General features: G+C 38.7%; 2 protein-coding genes across 2 annotated transcripts in view; both read right to left on the bottom strand.

Moving 5' to 3' along the window:
• Nucleotides 1-1,435: 1,435 nt before the first annotated feature.
• LOC127411682 (homeobox protein vent1-like) lies at nucleotides 1,436-2,546 on the bottom strand. Its single transcript, XM_051647393.1, has 3 exons — nucleotides 2,226-2,546; nucleotides 1,890-2,125; nucleotides 1,436-1,708 (listed from the first exon to the last, which is right to left on the bottom strand). Exons 1-3 carry the CDS (start codon nucleotides 2,488-2,490, stop codon nucleotides 1,436-1,438), a joined length of 774 nt encoding a protein of 257 aa, XP_051503353.1. The 5' UTR covers nucleotides 2,491-2,546.
• A 6,347-nt stretch (nucleotides 2,547-8,893) lies between these two features.
• Nucleotides 8,894-23,939, bottom strand: part of LOC127411680 (kinase non-catalytic C-lobe domain-containing protein 1-like) — a 63,053-nt gene continuing 48,007 nt past the window's right edge. Inside the window, 6 exon segments of the mRNA XM_051647392.1 lie at nucleotides 8,894-10,630; nucleotides 21,728-21,829; nucleotides 21,831-21,865; nucleotides 22,065-22,112; nucleotides 22,493-22,630; nucleotides 22,834-22,990. Of these exon segments, the coding sequence (XP_051503352.1) occupies nucleotides 10,369-10,630; nucleotides 21,728-21,829; nucleotides 21,831-21,865; nucleotides 22,065-22,112; nucleotides 22,493-22,630; nucleotides 22,834-22,990 (742 nt within the window). The 3' untranslated portion in view covers nucleotides 8,894-10,368.

The following is a 23,939-nucleotide window of genomic DNA, read 5'->3' as shown; positions in this document are numbered from 1 at the left end:
TTGAGAACAGAATGATCAGTGACATTTATCAGGCTGATGAAATATATACACTCTAAATTTTGCTGGGTCATTTTGTTGAGTTATTTTCACAGTGTTGGGTAGTTTTTAACCCAACTTTGCTGGGTTAATGGTTAATGGTCCAACCCAAGCTTCTGGGTCAAAATAACCCACTGCTGGTCACGTCACCCGTTTGACAGGATGTGAAACTTCAATGTCCAACAGAGACACAAGGTAAAGCTCTTTCTTCTACATTACTTTGTAAACATGAATGTATTATCATATATTGAACTGGAACAGACAGTCATACTGATACCAGTTGTCTTTCCACAGATACCAGTGCACTGAGGTTGCTCCTTTTGCTTCTGCCACCTACTAAAACGTAATATAACTGTTTTTCCTTAAAGGGATAGTTCTCCCAAAAATGTTAATTCTCCCATCATTTATTCACCCTCATGCCATCCCAGATGTGTATGACTTTCTTTCTTCTGCAGAACACAAATTAAGATTTTTAGAAGAATATTTCAGCTCTGTGGGTGCATACAATGCAAGTGAATGGTGACCAGAACTTTGAAGCACCAAAAAGCAGAAAAAGGCGGCATAAAAGTTATACATATGACTCCAGTGATTTATCCATGTCTTCTGAAGTGGTCCACTTGGTTTTGTGTGCCATTGCAGTCTCTAGGTATGGTCATGATTTCAAGCTCAATTACTCATGCTAGCGCCATCTAGCGGCTGTGCGCATGCGTCAAGCAGTAGGACGTGTGATCAAACATATTTATATTACAGAAGATATTTATTAAACCACTGGAATCATATATTTTACTTTTATGCTGCCTTTTCAGCTTTAAAATGTAGGCCATTAACTTGCATTATATGGACCAACAGGCCTGAGATTTTCTTCTAAAAATCTTCATTTGTGCTCTGCAGAAAAACTAAATAAATAAAGTCATACACATCTGGGATGCATGAGGGTGGGTAAATGATGAGATAATTTTCATTTTTGGGTGAACTATCCCTTTAAATGTTTTATGAATTATGTATGATTACTTTATGGAATAAAGAATGGAATGGAAAATATTTGTTCATTTTACAGATTTTGCTGTAGAAAAACAATAACCATTTATGAGGTAAAATGAACCCATATTGTAAATATGAGCTGAAATGTTGGGTTAAAATGTATAACCCAACTTACTGGGCTAGTTTAACCCAACCTGTGTTCTGTCCAATATTTACCCAGGTTGCCAATTGGAGTGTATCTTTATCGTGAATAAACTGTGAACAAGCAAACTTTCGGCATAAAAAATACTTTAATTCTCACAATAAATAAACTCTTCTTTTTCATTAAACATTTTTACATCAAACGAATATTGCACACAGAACGTGATAGCCTATAAGTGTTTTAATGGAAGGAGTCTTTGACTTTGGGTGTGAGTCTTCAGTAGTAATGTTGCATAGGCATCATGATGTGATGATGATGACGAGGTAGAACTTGTTGGTGTGGCATCATGTGCTGAGCGCTGGGCATCTGTTGAGGTGGCATCTGATGCATCAGAGGTCCGCTGAGCCCGTGTCGGTCGTAGCAGTGGTATTGAACCGGGTGGATGTGCGGCAACAGTACAGGATGCAGAGCTGGAACAAGATAATCGGCGCTCATCTCCTGCACTTCGCGTTTCAGCTTCATGCGACGGTTCTGGAACCAAGTTCTGACCTGATAAATCCAAGAAATCCACTTTTAAAAACATGCTCCATTTTTTACTCTTTTTTTTTTTCGTCGCACAAAACAGCATGAAACATGTCCCCAATTTTACCTTGGAAGGAGCTTTGGATAAAAGCGAATACATAAAAAAATGAATAAAATAGCTAGGCAGGTAAAGGTTTGAGTTTCTCACCTGTGTTTCAGAGAGATTGAGCTTTATGGCGGTTTTGACTCGTTCTCCCGCGTCCAGGTATTTATGCTTGTTGAAGATCTTCTCCAGCTTGTCGATCTGTTCAGGTGTGAATTTGGTTCTGATTCTGCGCTGGACACCTTCCTGTTCCATCTCAGGTCCATCTTCAACAGATGCGCATTCAGACGCGGCTGCTTCGCTCTCATAACCCGACGAGTACTCACCGCTATTCTCTGAAACTGAACATTTGAGATAAAGAGTTAAAACATGGTTCAAACTTTCTATCCGGAAACCAAAGGGTTTCATGTCGTAGAACATTAATGAAGACAGCCTACTTACAGCTTGGAGAGAAACAGTTTCTGGGTGTAACTGGGGTGGTCACTTCTTTCTCCTTGGGCACGCTGGTGGCATCTGGTTTCTGCTCAACTTTAGAGATCTTTGGTTTAGGTTGCAAGTAAAACTTGTCGTAAGATGTTGGAGGCCTCGGTTGAACCAAACAAGGAACATGAGGTCTGCAGGGCTTCTCCTCTGGCTCCAGAACCTCTCTAGCAGTCGAATCATGAAAGCTCTGGGCGAGCCAGTCCACAGAAAAATTCTTCACCATGACTGCTGAGGAAGTGTATCTTATCCGAGTACAATCAAAGACTGAATTGTCAGGCCTCCCAATATATAGCCCGTCCCAGGACTTCATTAACATATGCATGGAAGAGTTAACGCCTGATCGATTCTCAATCATTAGGCCTAATGGCTCCTTATTGAGGTCTTTACATATCCTGTGACTGTGTGAAAGCCTGGCGCCAGCTTGTCTGTGAGAACCTCTGGCTCATCCAGCTGTCTGCATCCTCTCCAAACAAAGATGTTGTCAGAACAACTGGATCCAGAATGGCGCATTTATGTTGAAAATAGCATTGTTGTAATGGCAAGTTAAAACTTCAATGGCTAGAAACTTAAAAACGAGACATTGAACATGTAGCCTATGTCATATACAGTATGTCGGACCCTAATCATTGCGATTTACTTCATGTTTGCACTCAGGATTCTGCCCCTAAACAAGGAGATTAATTACAAATTACATATATAGGCTATTTTTAACCAGTATGGAACATTTGTGTTGAAAATGGCATTTACAGAAAAGTAAAACCTGACACTTCAACAGCCAATAAAACCTTTTTACATTTACTTTTAAACATGTTTCAACATATGCTTAAACCTAAATGGATGCATTTGAATTAATTTGCCTTTATGTTTGTCTGAAATATGCCAGTCTCTAAAACAGGAGATATTTAGGCTCTTTTTTTTTTTATCCAGTATGGTGCATTTAGGTTGCACATGGCCTGTACATTTATGTAAAATGCTTTGCAACACTTTTCAAAATTGTTGATCTTACATTTTAGCAGTAGACTTATTTTGCCTGTAGGTTTCTGTATACAAATATATTATGTGCTAAAACGTTTTAGGCTACCCATGTTCTGTGCAGGTATAAATCCAGCAATCACACAAATATTATAGTCTAAGCATTTACACTTCTTTTTATGGCTTTTATATACTCTTTGTCTACATGTAAACAGTGCAGTTTCTATTATATATATATTTAGCCCTGATATCTGTATGTGTTTCTTGGCTTTCGTCGGTCTGTACATACAATGGCAATCTGAGTGTAGTTGAAATGGCCCTCACACATCCTCGATGCCCTGCGGAGTCTCTGGCGCCACTGTCCCATCAAGAGGAGCGTTTGGTGCAGTTGGTAAACATCACAGATCAAACGGATTACAGTAGCAACACAATTAACTTTGATTGACCAACAGTTGAGATGCAAATTCACACCCGGACGAGCTTAAGGCCTGATCCATACAGATCCATGCCATGCCCAACCTGAAAACCACTTTCATCCTGTGCATATGCATTTTTAAAGCATATTAGTTTATTTAGGCATATGTGTTATTTTCATTTTTACAGTAAGTAGCCTATAGACATTTGGCGACATAGTCTAATGTGTAAATGTGTAGCCAGACCTATATAAAAGCTAGTTGAATATTTGTATTTTTTTTTTTTTTTTTTTAATGCAATGAGGGAAATTGAACCCCAAACACTCAGTCTCCATATTGATCACAGTTTTATTTGAAGTTTCGTGTAAACACAACAGCACAGACTTTGATTAGTATTCACCGGTATTCACGATTAATAAGAAATGTCAGTAATGTGAGCTTCGGCTCAGAAGTCTGCAGTTAATCAGGGATTTCATGTTATCGGACTGTATTTGAATCTCTTTGGATGAGAGACTGAGCCCCTCAATGGATCGTTTAGCTGGACAATGATGATAAGGGAATGTTGACTGTTTCCTTTATCAATGATCAGGCGATATCATGACTTCCAGAGGCGGACGAGCACAGCACTTCACTTAAAGGAATATTCCGGGTTCAGAACAAGTTAATCTCAATCGACAGCATTTGCGGCATAATGCTGATTACCACAAAAATAATTTGGACTCGTTTCTCCTTTTCTTTAAAAAAAAAAAAAGCACAAATCTGTGTTCCAGTGAGACACTTACAATGGAAGTCAATGGGGCCAGTTTTTGGAGGGTTTAAAGCCAGAAATGTGACGCTTATAATTTTATAAAAGCACTTGCATTAATTCTTCTGTTAAAACTTGTGTATTATTTGAGCTGTAAAGTTGTTTAAATTGTAATTTTTTATAGTAGGCTAATTTTAGGATTTGATGACATTACATCGTCATGGCAACGAAGTTGTAAAATTGGCTATAACTTTACACGGATGTGGTTAGTAAGCGGTTAATTCGCACTCAAATCATGTTAACACACATATTGTTTACGTCTTGTGGCTATACTTTTGAAACAGTGAGTATTTTAATGTTTACAGATTGACCCCATTGACGTCAATTGTAAGTGTCTCACTGTAACTCAGATTTTTAAAGAAGAGGAGGGAGGAGTCGAAATTCATTTTTGTGGTAATCACTATTATGTCACTAATGCTGTCAACTGAGATTAACTTGTATTGAACCTGTAATATTCCTGTAATATTTGTGCATCTGATGGCATAGTTTCAAAATGTAGAATGATTCATGTCGAACAATAATCGTTTTTTTTTCTCCCCTTTTTCTCCCCAATTTGGAATGCCCAATTCCCAATGTGCTCTAAGTCCTCATGGTGGTGTAGTGACTCGCCTCAATCCGGGTGGCGGAGGACGAATCTCAGTTGCCTCTGTATCTGAGACCGTCAATCCGCGCATCTTATCACGTGGCTTGTTGAGCGCGTTACCGCGGAGACGTAGCACGTGTGGAGGCTTCATGCTATTCTCTGCAGCATCCACGCACAACTCACCACACGCCCCACCGAGAGCAAGAACCACGTTATAGTGACCACGAGGAGGTTACCCCATGTGACTCTACCCTCCCTAGCAACCGGGCCAATTTGGTTGCTTAGGAGACCTGGCTGGAGTCACTTAGCACACCCTGGATTCGAACTCGTGACTCTAGGGGTGGTAGTCAGCGTCAGTACTCGCTGAGATACCTAGGCCCCCCACTCTGTCGAACAATAATAGTGATTATTTTAGTGAAATGAAGATAATGTCTTTAAAACTGTGAAATGGTGATTGTTAGTATTTATGAGCAGTAATGAGTTTTTACGTCACAGTTTTAATGTCTCACTGGATGATGAAACATCAGCTGCAACAGATGAGCTGAAGTGAGTCTCTGTAAAATGTATTAATTTAAACGGTTTATTTACAGACTGTCTCATACAGACAGAACTGATTTTACAGCTTTCTTTGTTCTCTGACCAATGACACAGAACAGTATTATAATACAGGGGCATGTATACCATGATCAATGGAAACATGTAAATGCCTCACACTGCAAAACCCCCAATGTTCAAGCCAAATCTACACCCTTGTTATAATATGAGCTACACATCGTGAACCTGCAATAAAATACACTTTAATGTACTTGCTTGTTTTGATTATTGGAATCTACGTCCTTGGTCATAAAACAAACGTGAATTGCGAAGACGTATTGATGAAATACACAAATCCTGAGGGAATCCCTGGAGAATTAGACTTTCGTGTTGCCGACAAATTGATGTCATGGCTAAACTTGTATTGAACCTGGAATATTTCTTCAACACCTGTTTGTCACTATACACTGCGAAATATTCCTGATCCATGAGGTCATCACATGCAATGTCTAATGTTTGATTTTGAGGTCATTTGGTCAAATATTTTATCATTTTTAAAATGTTGCAAATGTATGTAGCTAATGAGAATCCCTGAAATTATCACATTTATTTTGAGACAAAATACTTATTTGTCATTTTCAGTTGCTGTCTCAAATGTAACACAAAAGTTGACATATTTTGCAATATAACTCTTGTCCCTATATTTACATGGAAATCTCTATATAATAACCCCCCTGGGGGTCTTTTACCCCAAATGTGGTATAGTTACTGATCCCATACTTCGGGTGAAAGGCTCCCTCGTCACCTTTAAAATAAACAAATAAAAGAATATCAAAATAACCTTCCATAATTATTTCTTTCCACACAAATTATGTTGCTCCATCAATATTCAATAAAAATAAATATATATATTTTTTTCAATCTTAATACACTTTGTAACCAGAAAAAAAAAGCAAATTTTCCTTAAGGTGTGCCTTTAGCCCCTTTGCACCCTATATTCAGTACAACTGCAGGATTTACAGCTTTATAATAATATAATAATGACATTTATATGAACAGATATTTTGTTTATTTTTGCTCCACCACGGTAAATAGTTTCAGAGATCATTTAGCAGAGACGAGCCACTTCTATTAAAATGAATGGGAGAAATTGGAACGGTCAATGGATGTACAAAGGAAGTCCCGCCTTGCAGGTAAAAGAACCAAACATCTTTTAGATTCAGTCATCATCTGTCAATCAACTCGTGAACATGCATGCGTATTAGCTGTACAAGCCGGGGAAATAGCGTTCCAATCTAGTTTATATAACTAGAAAGTTATAATCCTGCAGTGTTAATCAACTAATAAAGTGCTTCATATGGTAACATCCAAATAAACTGGTTTTATTCAACTCCAAAATGTGATTTTGGTATGTATGACTGAATCAACCTGACTACATTAAGCTGAACCAAGGAAACAATTTTTTAGGGTTAGATCAGACAGAAATAGCCCCTTAAGATAAAAACTGCACATCTGAATCACTTTTTACAGCATGACCAGCAAATCAGAAAGTTTAATGTACAATGAGAAAGGCTAAATAATAGGCCTACAGTTTCTCTGCCATGTGTTACTTTAAAATATGTCAAAAGTCTCCACATTTAAAATACATTTCAAAATGAAGGGACTGAAGCAATGTGTTTAATCATATATCAAGTTAACTATTTTTTAAAAGTATGACACTTTTCTCTATATCCTCCTGAGACCCCTGCATGACGTATATATACAGGTGCATCTCAATAAATTAGAATGTCGTGGAAAAGTTCATTTATTTCAGTAACTCAGCTCAAATTGTGAAACTCGTGTATTAAATAAATTCAATGCACACAGACTGAAGTAGTTTAAGTCTTTGGTTCTTTTAATTGTGATGATTTTGGCTCACATTTAACAAAAACCCACCAATTCACTATCTCAAAAAATTAGAATATGGTGACATGCCAATCAGCTAATCAACTCAAAACACCTGCAAAGGTTTCCTGAGCCTTCAAAATGGTCTCTCAGTTTGGTTCACTAGGCTACACAATCATGGGGAAGACTGCTGATCTGACAGTTGTCCAGAAGACAATCATTGACACCCTTCACAAGGAGGGTAAGCCACAAACATTCATTGCCAAAGAAGCTGGCTGTTCACAGAGTGCTGTATCCAAGCATGTTAACAGAAAGTTGAGTGGAAGGAAAAAGTGTGGAAGAAAAAGATGCACAACCAACCGAGAGAACCGCAGCCTTATGATTGTCAAGCAAAATCGATTCAAGAATTTGGGTGAACTTCACAAGCAATGGACTGAGGCTGGGGTCAAGGCATCAAGAGCCACCGCACACAGACATGTCAAGGAATTTGGCTACAGTTGTCTTATTCCTCTTGTTAAGCCACTCCTGAACCACAGACAACATCAGAGGCGTCTTACTTGGGCTAAGGAGAAGAAGAACTGGACTGTTGCCCAGTGGTCCAAAGTCCTCTTTTCAGATGAGAGCAAGTTTTGTATTTCATTTGGAAACCAAGGTCCTAGAGTCTGGAGGAAGGGTGGAGAAGCTCATAGCCCAAGTTGCTTGAAGTCCAGTGTTAAGTTTCCACAGTCTGTGATGATTTGAGGTGCAATGTCATCTGCTGGTGTTGGTCCATTGTGTTTTTTGAAAAGCAAAGTCACTGCACCCATTTACCAAGAAATTTTGGAGCACTTCATGCTTCCTTCTGCTGACCAGCTTTTTAAAGATGCTGATTTCATTTTCCAGCAGGATTTGGCACCTGTCCACACTGCCAAAAGCACCAAAAGTTGGTTAAATGACCATGGTGTTGGTGTGCTTGACTGGCCAGCAAACTCATCAGACCTGAACCCCATAGAGAATCTATGGGGTATTGTCAAGAGGAAAATGAGAAACAATAGACCAAAAAATGCAGATGAGCTGAAGGCCACTGTCAAAGAAACCTGGGCTTCCATACCACCACAGCAGTGCCACAAACTGATCACCTCCATGCCACGCCGAATTGAGGCAGTAATTAAAGCAAAAGGAGCCCCTACCAAGTATTGAGTACATATACAGTAAATGAACGTACTTTCCAGAAGGCCAACAATTCACTAAAAATGTTTTTTTTTTATTGGTCTTATGATGTATTCTAATTTTTTGAGATAGTGAATTGGTGGGTTTTTGTTAAATGTGAGCCAAAATCATCACAATTAAAAGAACCAAAGACTTAAACTACTTCAGTCTGTGTGCATTGAATTTATTTAATACACGAGTTTCACAATTTGAGTTGAATTACTGAAATAAATTAACTTTTCCACGACATTCTAATTTATTGAGATGCACCTGTATATGTGTGTGTATTTTTCTTTTTTTTACACCAAACAGTTTTCCTAAAAATGTATATCCACATATGTGTACAGCAGAACTAAGTTGTGAAATGTAAATAATATCAAGCTATAGAAAGTCATTACATCAGAAATTAGCATAATTAATTCTGATTCAAAGTAATGTCCAGCATCATCCAATCACTGTCAATCATGTTAAAATAAAATGATACATTATAAATTCTGAATCTATGTACTGATTATCATTGTCACATGTCTGTCAAACATGTTGAGTGATCCAAACATCATCTGCAGCCTGAAACTGAACTTTTGATCAGATTTTAGGAGTGAATGCACTTAACTGTATAGAGAGCTATAGGATGCTCCCTTGCACCCTATTTAGTGCATTACTTAACCTCCAGTGTGCTGTCTGTCTGCACTGGTCTCAGAACAGTTTGAAATGCACCTTATTTTCATCCTAACTCCATATAAAGACCCTGAAAGCAACCTTTTCTAGCTTTTAGATGCATCCATTCATTCTCAGTGTGATAATTTAAATGAAACTGAGCATACAGTCCACGAATGTGGTCATTGTGATAAACAGCGTGCCGTTTCGCAATAAATCGCTTGAATATAATAAAAAAGGCATATTGTCTGAAACTAGAGACTCTAATCTTGAGACTCAAACAAGTTTCAATTTAAACACTTTAATAATAAATTAGGTTTCTTATCATATGTAGTTATGTTTGCGTTTCAACCAAACACAAACTCCTCTGTGATCGACGGCATATTGTTTGTCCGTGCGTTGAACGTTTAACCTTTTACTGACAGCCCAGAGTCTCCTGAACTGAGATCAGTTGGTTTAAATGAAATTTAATCATGCATTGTACATAGCGAAGCCAAAACATAATGTCCACACCGGTGGACGCGGGGTCTCAGGAGGATAATCGTGAGTTGGTAATGCATTTTAATATTTCTCCTTAAAAGAATAATATTATTTAACCTTGCCTAAAATGTATTAATATAATTAATAATTTCATAGTAATTATCGATACATTTACTGTATATGCAATCAGACTACGTTATTTGATTGTGCATCTGTCAGGAAATGTAATCACACAAAAGATGAAAAGCATTTGTTCCTTACAAGAGAGCAATCTGACAAACAGATATTGGCTCAGGCTGCTTGTAGAAGCATGTTATGCACAAGCGATGACTGTAATTCTGATAACCATGTCCATATTCTCATAATGAGAGTTTTAAACCGAGCAAGACAAAGTGGAAATACTCTCACCAATTAAAGCTTTGCCAGTTTTCTCAAAATATATCCACTTGTGGCATAGATCACATTATTACTCATCAAACTAATATAGAGCAACTACAAACATTCCAGAACTTCAGCTCTCCCACCACACCACAGCAGTGTCCAGACGCAGATGTCTGTCGTCTCTGGTCATGTTGACAGCGGTGTCTAGTGCATCACTTTTTGTCCTCCGAGTCTCCATCTGTGTTTTCTCACTTGAGGACTTGATGCTTTGACCCTTCGCAGGGTGTCGTGGATCCTGCAGGTGTTGCGATCAGTGGCCGTCTGGTTGGTGTCGTTATCAGGGACGTCACACTTTCGGAGTCGAGCGATGTGCCCAAGCAGATACGACTGCAGCTCAAGGTCAGGTGTGTAGGAATACAGATTCTCCTGGAACGCATGAACCTGACTCACCACACGAGCAATGTTCCTGCACAGCGGTGTCACAAACAGACACAGAGGGAAATTTAAAGGTATGTTTTTCACAGAGGCAAACTTGTGATTGTGTACCCATTGAAAGTCTTTTATTCCATTATTGCACATCAAAACCTTAAATTTAAAAGCAAACTAATGTCATGTTTATTGTAGTGCTGGGTGATGGCCAAAAATAAAATAAAATAAATAAATATCTTGATTTTAAATGTACACAACTAAAAAGTGACTCCAACATGATTCAAATGACATGTTCTTTATTAGAATGCGAGACAATCTGGTTAGAGAAATCAAAGTTCTTTTCATTATAGGTGTGCACAAAAAACCAAAACAAAACTGCACCACAGGAAATTGTCAATGTAATGTAAATGTAAAATAATTTAAATCTAATAAACCCAGATGTTGAGGAAATAGTAGTATAACATAAGAAAACTACTAAATACGTATTAGACAATGTAGGTACCAATTTTTATCTAAACCAAGACTATCTAGAAATTATCAAGTTTATCTAGAAATCACTCATTGTATATCAGACAATTTGTATGTATAATCATAAACCGCTATTAGAGAAATTTGCTTGCCCCACTTGCTGCTAAACGTCATGCCAAGCCCAAGGTAACATGTAGTATTAGTGCGCATTAGCAGTGTGTAACAGATTGCGAATATGGCGAACAATAGTGTTGAACATGTGCGTAACCGTGTTTCGTTTCTATTGAGAACCTCATTAGATTGTAGTTAAACAACTCAGTTATCCTATGTTTAAAGAATAGGCTATTTTGCACTGAGAATCACCATCTCCCTCTCCTTCCTGGGGCTCTGTCACCACACATCATATTTAACCTCCTGAGCCCATTTATTCTCAAAGTGATAATGCACAATAAATATAGGAATGCATTTACTAATGTTAATGAATAGAACCGTATTGTACAGTGAAAAAAATATAAAATATAACTAAATGTATATTCAAATGAAGTGAAATGACCCACAGATGTGTTAGAGTTGATTGTTGATGTTTTTTTTCTACTTTTGAGGAAATGAGGTGCCAGTGTACACATATGTGGACATCATGTTTATCAGCACGCTGATGCATGGAAAAATGAACAAATTTTTTTAAAGCAGCATATCAAACAAAACTAAAGGCTCTCCGCTTTACATCCAAACAGGTTTCAATGAAAACAACTTTTTTTGCTGCTGCTGCGTCCGTTGGAGCGCTTCAAGGAAATCGACATCATGCTGTTGTATCACGTGACTTGGTGTGGCAGAAGTTTAACCCTTAAATGACAGTCTAGAGTCTTGTGAACAGTATTCAGTCGGTTCTTATTCATTTAAATTACGTGTTGCGTATAGCGAAGTCAAAATACAACGTCCACGCATGTGGACTCGGGGTCGCACAAGGGCTGTCGATTTAATGCGTTAATTTAGTGTGATTAATTATGTAAAAAATAATGCGTTAAGAAAATTAACGCAATTAATCATGTCCCCGGACTGTAATAAGGAAGATTCCTGAGCAATTCAAGCTTGTAGTACCACCTGTTTTCTCCAGGGGGCAGTAAGCGAAACTCCAGCTGTATTGACAACATGCAGCTTATACAGAGAACAAACCACACTTACCGACAGCAGACAACACAACACGAGAACACAGCAAATCTGAATTTAGGAATCTCAAGACGTGTTTTTCTAAGTATTAAACTACGTTTAATTTGACACAGCGACCTAAAATCGGTACGTTTATGATGCGATGCAACCAAAGTGAGATGCTCCAGAAGCATCCGTCTGACACAGGTGTACACTGACACGTCCTTAGAAAAGCCCTTATAATAAATCTCGGACTGATTGATGAATTCAATTGCAAAATGGATTGCTGTGAACTGTTGGTCAATATGCAAATAAACAATATAAACAATACATTGGATTCTAAAGCCACTATTTGTATTGTCTTATCAATGCTTAACTCCTCTGCCACAATAATGTAAAGCATTTTAATTATCTAATTATTCTTTTTTAAATAATATATAGATATTAAAATACATATTATATGAAATTATTTAAATATAACCATATATAATTATTTAATCATTAGGCTATATATTGAATTATTGTTATTTGAGGGGCTTTCTCAGAAAATATTTATATATGCAATTAATTGCGATTAATTCAATTAATTAATTTGGCACACCATGTAATTAATTTGATTAACATTTTTAATTGATTGACAGCCGTATACAAAAACAACATTTGAATTAGATTTTTATTCTAATCTAATGTTCTTTATGTTCATTAATGTCTTGTTGAATGTTTATTTTATTTTAATAAATATTGTTAGTTTTGTGTTACTAAATTACTATTACTGGCACCTTATTTGTTTGTTTTTCGCATTATTATTTTCTTTTCTTGTTACTGTATTTTTAGTGTGTATTAATAATTCATACTTTGGCAATATTGTATAAAACAAGGGGGGTTTAAATTGGGGTCCGGGAACCACCAGTGGGCTGCAAAGGGGTGCTAGGGGCTCCACAGAAATAAATAAATAAATGTGTAAAAAATATTTTAATTACCGAATTTCAAGTTATTATTATTATTTAATTCTGCTTTCTAAAGACTGGTCAGAAATCATAAGATTAATCACCATGAGAAATAAAAATATATCTGTACACAGTATAGTTGTGTGATACAAAATATTTCTACATTCTTTATCTGTTACCTTTAGTTTGTACACTGGGATTTGTAAGGCCGCACTCTCTGTAAAGCTGCTTTGGAACAATAGTTATTGTGAAAAGCAGTATACAAATACTTCTAAATTTAACTGAACATAATAAGATGATTAGAAAAAAATAATATTTCAATCATTTCTTTTGGCTTTAGAACAATCAAAATATAAAAGCACAATATCACATTCTACTTTTTTACACAGTAAAAATGGATCGTTACACATGCAAATATAAAGCTGCATTTATATTTAAGAAAGTGGGTCCTTCGCTAAGGGAACCATCATTTTTGGGGGGTCCTTGGCATATAAATGTTTGAAAACCCTTGTATAAAACAATCAAAGAACTTTGAAAATTAAAGTGTTCTTATTATCTCCCAATCAATTTTAAAGTGCTACTTTGTGGCAAAATTATGCAAGGACAAAACAGGTTCTGTCAGGTAGCACGCTTATGTGTTCAGCCAGCTAAATAATGTAAAACCTCCCGGCGTTTATGCATAACCCGCTCAGAGCAAGAATCTGCAACACCTACTATATCTGCGGTCATGATCCGCCACTGATTAAAACTCAGTGATGTTCTGGTCTCTAGATATGGCTTGGGTCCCTTCTTTAAAACCCCTTAAACTGTATTGGACACGCCAGTGGGTCCAAAGGGGGTGCTATATTGCAAAAAAAGCTTACGGTTATAACACTGAAGTCTCTGTATATGTAAATCAGGCATATGAGGTATAATTTGAAAGTTTCATATCTGAACTTTTCAAAGATAACATCACTTCTGCATTTATGTTACTCAAAATAACAAAATAAAGCCTCAAAACACTTGCGTTGAAAATTAGCGCCTCCTAGAGGTAATGGGGTAGAAATATTTATATAAAAATAAAAGTCCTTCTCATAGCACATACTGTATATGGACAAGTCACATATCAAATGAAAGCTCTCTTTCATTATGTTGCCCTAATACCACAGTTCGAAAGATTTTCAAAAGAATCACAAAGTGAAATATGATTTCTGTAAGTCATCAAACACAAATGTCTCTTTTACGCACTGATAACTGCTGCTGTAAGCCCCAAATAGCTAAAAACGTCATTTCTGCAGTTTTCTTAAAAGATCAGCCATTGTTTACTTGTCTGTAAGCTTGCTTGGCTGAATAATCCAATGCTATATCTTTGATGTCCAGAACAAAATATGCCAGCAATATGTTTTTGACTATTGATAATAAAATGTTATTTATCATCACAAAATGAGGATCTCAGCTTTCTAATGACACCTAGATTGAGCTTCTAGTCCACTCAGAGGCCGAGATATTCAGTGAAACAATGAGGGTGGTGCTTGAACTGAAAATTAGACTGAATGTCTATGGACGTTTTTTTTTTTTCAAAAAACATTGTTTATCATAAGCTTATAAACACATACAATATTATTGATGAATAATCTGAGTCTTTTTTTTATTTGGGGGGATTTCTGAAAAAATTAGACATTTTTTTTGCAAATATTTCACAGCATGTTAATTGTGAGCTTTCATATATTAGTGTGAAAAATTGCGGGCGGCAGCCCAAAAATGTTTCATCACCCTCCAGACAAAAATGTTTTATTTCCACCTCTCATCAACAAGCTGCATGAGTTGAGATGTTGCACTGAACCATGAAACTGTATCATAAATGTTACATTAAAGAATAATCCATTCAGTTCACAAATAGAAAACATAGAGTTTAAAATCTGTCCAAATATCCGACCTGACTGAATCACATATTTTCATTCTTCAGCATGACTTCTCCCATCTAAATGTGTGTGTGTGTGTGTGTGTGTGTGTGTGTGAGTGACCTAATTTTCAGCGCTGTGTGCTACAGATGTACAACAACCAGCTGTGTGTCCACCTTGGGACGCACCCATACCCAGCCCGAAATGTGCCTACAAAAGCAGCCTGCGGAAACCTGGCACAGGTTCCTGTCCCCGGGCAAAGCATTTCTAATCATATACCATCTGCTACACCCACCCACCCACACACATACACACACACACACACACACACACAAACTTATAACACACATGTACACCTGGTGAGCTGAATTCAACACACCAGCATGCAGTATGACCAGCTGTGTCATTACCGCCACATCTGACTCTCCGTGACCTTTGCCCACTGCAGCTGTCTCTTCTGCAGTGTGTATGTGTGTGAGCAGAAGTTGGGCTGTGTGGCAACTATAGTAACATGAGTAAGAAAAAGTTTCACTTAGTTTTGTTTCTACAATCTGATTGGATGAGATGTGCTCAAAGGCATTGTAAAATAATCGATATATTAATGCGCAAAGTTGCAGCATTGTTTAGTAACCGTAAACAGTTTAGGCTTAGGTTAACCCTTTAAGCTCTGAAGGTGTTTTTAAAGATGTCCTGTGTTAGTGGCATACCCAAAATTAAAGGCTTATAACTCGACAAAGAAAACAAGGAGGGTCAAGTGTTTGGTATCACTGTAAAGAAAGCTTTTTTAATGATATAGATTATGATAAATTCTGAAACTCTCAGCCTAAGAAACTGCTAAAAAATCACAACAATAATTGAGCTAAACATTTACTTTTTTTCTTATTTTTCTTATTTGACATTATATATCTCTGGGTGTAAATAAGTAAAACTGTTTTGTTTTATTCCAAATCATGTCAACTGTAACTGAGAAAAATGTTGTGTTGATACGACAAAGCAATAAAAAGTTATAGCATTACAAGAATAATTTATCATAGTGTCCAAAAACATCTCCAAACAAATACAACATAATAACTGTACATAAGAACTAATTACACATGCAAACACAACAATGACTAAAGGTTTTCATAGCATGCAGGCATGATTTTAGCAATGAGATTTCACAGAATGAGTTTCATTCTGTGTCATCTGAGTCATCATTGAGTCTGTGTCATCTATTTGGTGCCATCTCCTGGTGGCCATATGTAACATTGTGCTTCATGTGGATTATCTAATGATCTATGCATCTGATTACCTTGTTTGAAAGATAATCACCTCCTCTAAATAATGGTTTGCGATATTTTATGTTTGCAAATTGTTTAGTAATGTAAAGTAAGTTCAATTCTGGCTTTAGGGCAAATCACTTACGTTGTTATATTCCTAAATTTAAAGTCACATTGGATTACAGGATCTGCGAAATGAATAACACATATAAATGTAAGCTTATACATGCAACCTGATCTCATGAAAAAGATGCGACTGTGGCAACACTTTTGCAAAACGACATTAAAGATGCTATAAGTGATTTTTTTTTTCATGGAACATTTTTGCCTTCTCCCTGAAAGATATTACTGAAATAAGTGTCATGATACATCTCACCGGTCTCTACGACAGCTCTAGGTTTTAAACAGCAAACAAAAATGTGTCTGCTGTCTCTGATGCTTTCTGCCTGTCAATCATTTTGCGCATTCTCATAGTATTGTAATTGCATTGAATTATTGAGGCTTAGTGCCATTTTTACGCCATGTCGTTCATAACAGCTGTCAGTTGAGGGCGCTATCGTGCTGCTGCTGTTCTTGACAAGTGCTTCTGCTCGTGTAGTCTCAATAAGGCTCTTTTAGTATCTTTGGAGTGTGGTGTGATTTATCCAACGGTGCAGCTTTTGGAAATCCTAGAATGGCTAAACATGATAACAGCTCCTTTAAGTGGTTCATTACACATACTGTGGCAGTTCTGAAGTGAAAAGTCCACTGTGTGGTGCAAAAAGCGAATTAAATGTTATCCCAAACAGATGAGGTTTTAAGGTTAATGCTCTATTGAGTTTAAATCAACAAAACCGATGACCTCCCTAAACCTAAAACCTAAACCTAATGGAGTTAATTAACAGAGGTTCAGGAGGAGCATGTTAATTTTAATTTGACAAATCACAGCCCACGAGCAGGAGTATATAAGCCACTGCTTACCTGCTTCCTGTGACAACTCTCCTGACATGAGAGTCTTTCCGGCATTCAGCCCCGCCCATTTCCCCACAAACAGACCCAGGCAGACGGATCATCGGAATCAACTTCCCTGCAAAGCATTTGGCTCCACCAGAACAGCTCTTCCATCCAAACAGTCTCGTTGTTCAACAGAAGCTACCACAGCAGCTCATGACACAGCAACTCATTCATAATCATTCTGCAACGTGTCTTGCTTCCTTTCAGCGTTACTGACATATATTGACGTATATTGTACAACAGGGGGCAGTCATACTCCTAAGGAGCGAATGACCACAACTGTATCCTTCAGTAATGATTGCAAGTCCATTTCTCCTGCATATCTGCATGCAGTACAGAGCCAAAGCTCTTATTTCTCAGGTCATTTTATGCTATTTTTCACATTGTTTATGAAGATGTACTGTATTTCCCAGCACATATCTCCTGCATTTCTGTATGCAGTGCAGAGCTGCAACTCAATGCATTCCTAGATAATTCACACCTATTGCTATGCGATGCATTTCCTATGCAAGAAGTATATTGTACTACAGGTGACAGTTATACTCCTAAAGAGCGAATGGCCTAAAGTGAATCCTTCAATGATGATTGCAAGTCTATGCATATCTGTATGCAGTACAGAGCCAAAGCTCTTATTTCTCAGATCATTTAATGCTATTTTTTCACATTGTTTATGAAGATGTACTGTATTCCCTAGCACATTTTTTCTAAAGTTTCACCTAAATATGATTATTTTGTCTTTTCTACAGCAACGCCTGAAATTGTGCCTTCCGCAGGGTCTCACCAATATTACTTCCAGCAAGTCTCTGCGAGAGCCCATTTAAATTCCTGTCACTGGATTGTACGCAGGTTTACCTCTCACTTTCTCTGTCTATGTGTCTTTCCTTCACCATTACCTACCGAGGAGCCAAAGATGGCAACCATTTTAGTTAAGAAAGCACAACTGCGGTGCTTCTGCCTTTGCTCAAAACATCCCTAAGCAGCACAAATATGCTGTCCACGTGCCACAACTGTGGCGTCTTTTGGGTCATGCAACAAACCCCCACAACACCGCAAAGCAGCGCAAAAATGCTATACAGGTGCCGCAACTGTGGTGTCCTTCGACCATGCAAAAAACTCCCACCACACCACAAAGCAGTGCAAATGTGTTTTTTCCAGGTGCCGCAACTGCGGAAACCTTTCTGGCCCTGCCACTAAATCTCCCACAACTCTGCAATCATGTTTCCTGTTTCCTCTTATGTTTCCTCTTATTAAGACTTGAGGGACACAGCTAAAATGTATACCCATCAAACCGCTATTCAGCAAGGTTTTTTACTCTGCACCACCCACCATTCGAATGCAGTGTGGGCCCTCCTGTTCGAACGCTATGCAGGCTTTCCCATCTAATTGCAGTGTGGGCTCTCCCGTTCGAATACATTGTGAACCTCAGTGCATTGGTCGCAGGCTCTCCCATTCGAATCGCAGTGTGGGTCCTTCCGTTCGACCACAATGCAGGCTCTCCCACTCAAATCACAGGGTGGGCTCTCCCTTTCTAATGCAGTGTGAGATTTCATGTCATTCATTCCGTGGGCTCTCCCGTCCGAAACGCAGTATGAGCTCTCCTGTTCGAGTGTAGTGGTGGTGCAGTAATCTTAAGAGCCTTTTAGCTTTTCCTGTTAACCGTGGCATTGGCAATTCCCATGCTCATGTTTTAAATGAGCCCGACACACAATAAGGTGTGCCTAAATGTGATAAACTATGTGTGCCCTATTTGATACTGCAGCCACAGTGCCCCACCAGATAATGTGCTGCAGCACCCGCCCATGCTCGATACTGCCGCAGCATTACCTGCACACTCTCAGTTATGCCACAGCATCTCCCCTTTCGCATTTTGATACTGCCACAGCAGTGCCCTGCCATGACAAACGTAATAAAGTTGTATTCTTAACTAACATTTCGCTTCCCTCAAAGCTGCATATAAACGTAATTGACACGTTTTCCATAACTAACCTTCTGCTTCCCTTACAGCTGTATATAAATGTACTTATTCCTAACTAATATTTGCTCCCCCTACAGGTAAGTACAAACTAACCTTCGCTTCAATTACAGGTGTTAATAAATCGAATGAAGTATTTTGTGCCCTACTCCATACCACAGCAACAGTGCTCCACCCATACCAATTGTGTGTACACAGTTGTTAATATTTTCTCCACAGGCGCTTTCAATGTCTAAGTTCCATACTTTCATAGAAGTGCATCTACAGCAATGGAAACACAGCAGTGCTCCCACAGGAGCTCCTTCACTATGCCCCCAAATACTCAATCCACTGCCGCCGCAGTGCTTTAAACTCCGCTCCCACAGAAGGCCCACTTTACTCTACTGCCGCAGCAGCTTTTTTACCATGCTTCTGCCGAAGCCTTTTTTTTCTTTGCTTCTCAGCAACTGCAGCTAGCATTACAGGAGATAGCGGTCACCACCTCCTCTTCTCAAAGCACCATATTTCCCTATCTATGGGTAGTCTATTGAGTGAGGCTACCCCCGCAAACAAGCCCTGTTCCTTTCATTCTCACTTTCCCAGTTCGATTGTTTACTGGGCTTACCCGTTCGAATGCTGTGAGCTCTCTCTCTCTAAGGAGCAGTCTCCCGTTTGAATTGCAGTGTGAGCCCTCGCTTTCGAACACAACACGAGCCAACTCTCGTTCTCATTCTTCCCGTTCGACTGCTTGCTGGGCTTACCCGTTCGAATGCTGTGAGTGCTCTCTCTCAAACACAGCGCGAGCCTTCTCCCCGTTTGATCGCTTGCTGGGCTTACCCGTTCGAATGCCGCTAGCGCTCTCTCTCTCTATGGAGCAGTCTCCCATTTGAATCACAGTGTGAGCCCTCCCTTTCGAACGCAGTGCAAACCAATTCTCATTCTCCCCATTCGACTGCTTGCTGGGCTTACCCGTTCGAATGACGTGATCGCTCTCTCTCTATAGAGCAGTCTCCCATTCGAATAGCAGTGTGAGCCCTCCCTTTCGAATGCAGCATGACCAATTAGTGCCCACTTTCCCTGTTCGACTGCTTGCTGGGCTTACCCATTCAAATGCCGTGAGCGCTCTCTCTTTATAGAGCAGTCTCCCATTCGAATCGCAGTGTGAGCCCTCCCTTCGTACACAGTGTGAGCCAACTCTCATTCCCACCTTCCCCATTCGACTGCTTGCTGGGCTTACCCGTTCAAACACCATGAGCTAAACCTCTCTCTCTTAGAACAGTCTCCCATTTGAATCGCAGTGTGAGCCCTCCCTTTCGAACGCAGCACAAGCCAACTCTCATTTTCACCTTCCCTGTTCACATACCATGAGCCCACCCACTTCTATGATGAGTGGTGGTCTTTCGTTTGAATTGCAGCGTAGCCCTCTCGACCAGCAATCGTACAAGAACGCACCTTCAAACAAATGCGTAAAGCACTCCCTCTCTGTACACATTTTTTTTTGGGAAAAACAATTCAGAAGCATCCACCAAGCCAATTTGCCAAATAGAATTGTTACTGGCTTGCTGTCCTAAATAATTCCTGCCATAGTCATGGTACTGTTCTTTCATCTTATTGCCTTTTTGGGGGGTAATCAAGACTGGAGTCAAGTCTTGAGCTCCGAGCCCTCCAGTATACGGACAGCAAGCCAAATACGTTTACTGCTTCAACACAAGATTACATTTACATACGAACTACTGAAATGGAGTTAATTAACAGAGGTTCAGGAGGAGCATGTTAATTTGAATCTGACAAATCACAGCCCAAGAGCAGGAGTATATAAGCCGCTGCTTACCTGCTTCCTGTGACAACTCTCCTGACATCCCACCTCCACCCCATCTCCACCTATTCTCTAGATCCATTATCTAAATAAGTAAAGTCCGTGGGGGTAATCAGGACTCGAGTTGAGTCTCGAGCTCTGAGCCCTCCAGTATACGGACAGCAAGCCAAATACCTTTACTGCTTCAACACAAGATTACATTAACATACTAACTACTGAAACCGATAGTGTCAGAAAAAGCAAATGTGAGATGAATAACCAAACCATGTCATTTTGTGGTGCTTCTATGACACTTTGGGCTCACGTGTCGACTTGCGACTCTATCAGTTGAGCTACCGCGCAATTTGATCACACTCGAACAAGCTTGTAAATGTAGTTGATTATGTAATGCAAATGTTAAAATAAGTCATTTGCTATTGTAAAAGTGTTTAGATGTAGTAAAATAGCAATGTATGAGGAACAGGGCGAAAAGTACGTGTTTATGAACTGATAATCTTCTGTTTTACTGAAGTGATTTGTGTTAAAATGAATAAAACCAATTGTTGCTGTAGCGCCTCTAGTGTTCATTTCAACTGGCGCGATACGTACAATGAGCCACGTAAAATTCACTTTGCAAAAATGTAGGTATAGTAATGTGATACTATGAGACCAGGTTGGATATATGGTGTGTTCACCTGAGTTTGGGCCATTTGTAAGATCCGCTGGTCATTGTGAATGCTCTGATCTCCAGCTGTTGTACGTGCATGGCCAATATGTGGGCTGCTGGGAGAGTGGGCCACCCTCAGGCACAGATCACCACTCTTCAGAAACACCTGCAACATACGCAGAATATATAACAGACCTCGCTGCTCCCAGATGAAGTTTTAATGCTTTTAATCCATGTCTGTTAGCTTTCAGATCTTCTAAATGCTAGTGTACCCCTAAAAGTTGACAAAATATATTTTAAGCAGATATATGCATTTAAAATTGACTGGAAAATGGACCAAAAATCTTTTTCTCTGGGTGTCTCACCTGCGCAGCCCTGAGCTCCTCCAGAACCTCACACACCTTCACAGAGAGCTGATTGCATGCCTTCGAATCCATTTCAGATATAACCGAATAAGAGAAAATAAATACTGTAAAACTCATTAAGATGGGAACGAGCATGCTTTATTAGACTCATTTATCATGCAATTTAGTTTCACACTATATACGATGAACATTGTGTTGTTTCTGCGCAAAATGCAGAAATTAGATTATCATCCATTTATGCTTTTAAATAGACTGCAGAATAGAGTTTGTGTTTAATCTGTTTAAATGACCAGGCAATTAACATTTCAGCTGCTGGCGTGGCCGGATAATGCAAATATAACAAATACAGTCGAGCTTATGAGGTTACTGCTTTCTCAATGAATGTACTGCAGGATCAATTATCACATTCAGAGTGAGGGATTATGTACAAGTCTTTTTCTTCCAGGTAATTGTCTCACAATCACATACTCCAGTTCAGACAGAATCTGCATGGCTGTGGAGACATTTCTCGTCTCATAGCAATACCTGGCAATGGCAAGAAATCGAGCAAGCAAAGCTTTTTGTGCCTAAAAATGATGAGAAATAAAAACACATCCGACAACCTATAGGAAAAGGTAGAGCATGCTGCTGACAATGTCAAAGGTCATCGCTTTGTTCGTTTTTATAGTAATAAAATATATAGTTTGAGTGCACTGTAAGTCACTTCATAACCAGATTTCATTTATGAAAGTTGTTTTTTAAATATTCAGAGTAAAATCTGAGGCATCACCTAGATTGAGTCACAGATGACCAGTTCAGCAGAAACCCAGTTGGAGACACTGTCTGCATATCTGATGTGTGTCTGCAGCAGGCCGTCCTGCCCCAGAACATCACTCACAAGCCGACTGCTGCCCTCTAGTGGTGGGGCATCTAAAGATACACACCTGACCCATACAAATGAAAGGGTTAGATCAGGGTTTTAAAAGACAGAAAAGACACTCTAATGACGACAGTTAATGTGTTGTTATATTTTACTTTACCCTATAAATACTTTGTTAATTTTACTTGATAACTTTATACTTCTTATTTTGTATTTTATTAGTAAGTATTACTTAACTTCATTTATACTACTGATATTTTATTTTAATTGTTAATATTACTTGATTACTTAATTTGTACCACTGATATTGTATTTTATTTGTTAAAGGAATGTTCCTGGTTCAATACAAGTTAAGTTCAATCAACTGCATTTGTGGCATAATATTGATTACCACATACAATTATTGACTCGCCCTTTGTTTATAAAATAAAGTAAAATAAGTCACAGTAAGGCACTTACAATGGAAGTGAATGGGGCCAACATTCACTTGTTTTACACTAAAAATATGTTAACATGATAAAATCGCTTACCAATTTTATCTATGTAAAGTTACATCAGGGAGTCGGGGACCTTGCTGAGGCAGATTAAGAACTGAGAGGCCTATGGGCCGGTACACCATGGAGGACCCCCATGATGTGTCACATGACTACGTTCACCTTTATGCGCTACAGGGCACTTGGCAGATTTGGTTGGATTTTTCAAATTGATGGAAGAAAAGTTTGGAGCAATGTCTTACACGGTCAGTTATATGTACTTTTTAATTATGAACTGATCCAAAATCATGCATTATTAATAGGGATGTGCATGGTATTCAAATACCAGAATCACTATTCGGTTATTCTGCACGTGTTTAGAGGTCTTCAACCCAATCTGAGTCTGACGGTACCCGACAAACCTACAGGTTTTGGGCCAGGTTCAGGACAGTTTTTCAAGTAGGCTATAGGGCGAGTTATGGGCTGTTCACACGTGCGTCGAGGCCATGTCAACACACAATGGATGGACGTGTTTGATCAGTA

The sequence above is a fragment of the Myxocyprinus asiaticus genome, chromosome 21 (assembly GCF_019703515.2).
Source record: "Myxocyprinus asiaticus isolate MX2 ecotype Aquarium Trade chromosome 21, UBuf_Myxa_2, whole genome shotgun sequence".
Lineage (NCBI taxonomy): Eukaryota > Metazoa > Chordata > Actinopteri > Cypriniformes > Catostomidae > Myxocyprinus > Myxocyprinus asiaticus.
This window is presented reverse-complemented; position numbering and strand designations above follow the sequence as displayed.

Excerpts from the sequence above, each read along its gene's own strand:
- LOC127411682 (XM_051647393.1), bottom strand. The coding sequence starts at position 2,490 with ATGGTGAAGAATTTTTCTGTGGACTGGCTCGCCCAGAGCTTTCATGAT. Across the intron at positions 2,126-2,225 it reads AAACTGTTTCTCTCCAAGCT|TTTCAGAGAATAGCGGTGAG; the intron begins GTAAGTAGGCTG and ends TCAAATGTTCAG. Across the intron at positions 1,709-1,889 it reads TCAATCTCTCTGAAACACAG|GTCAGAACTTGGTTCCAGAA; the intron begins GTGAGAAACTCA and ends TGGATTTATCAG.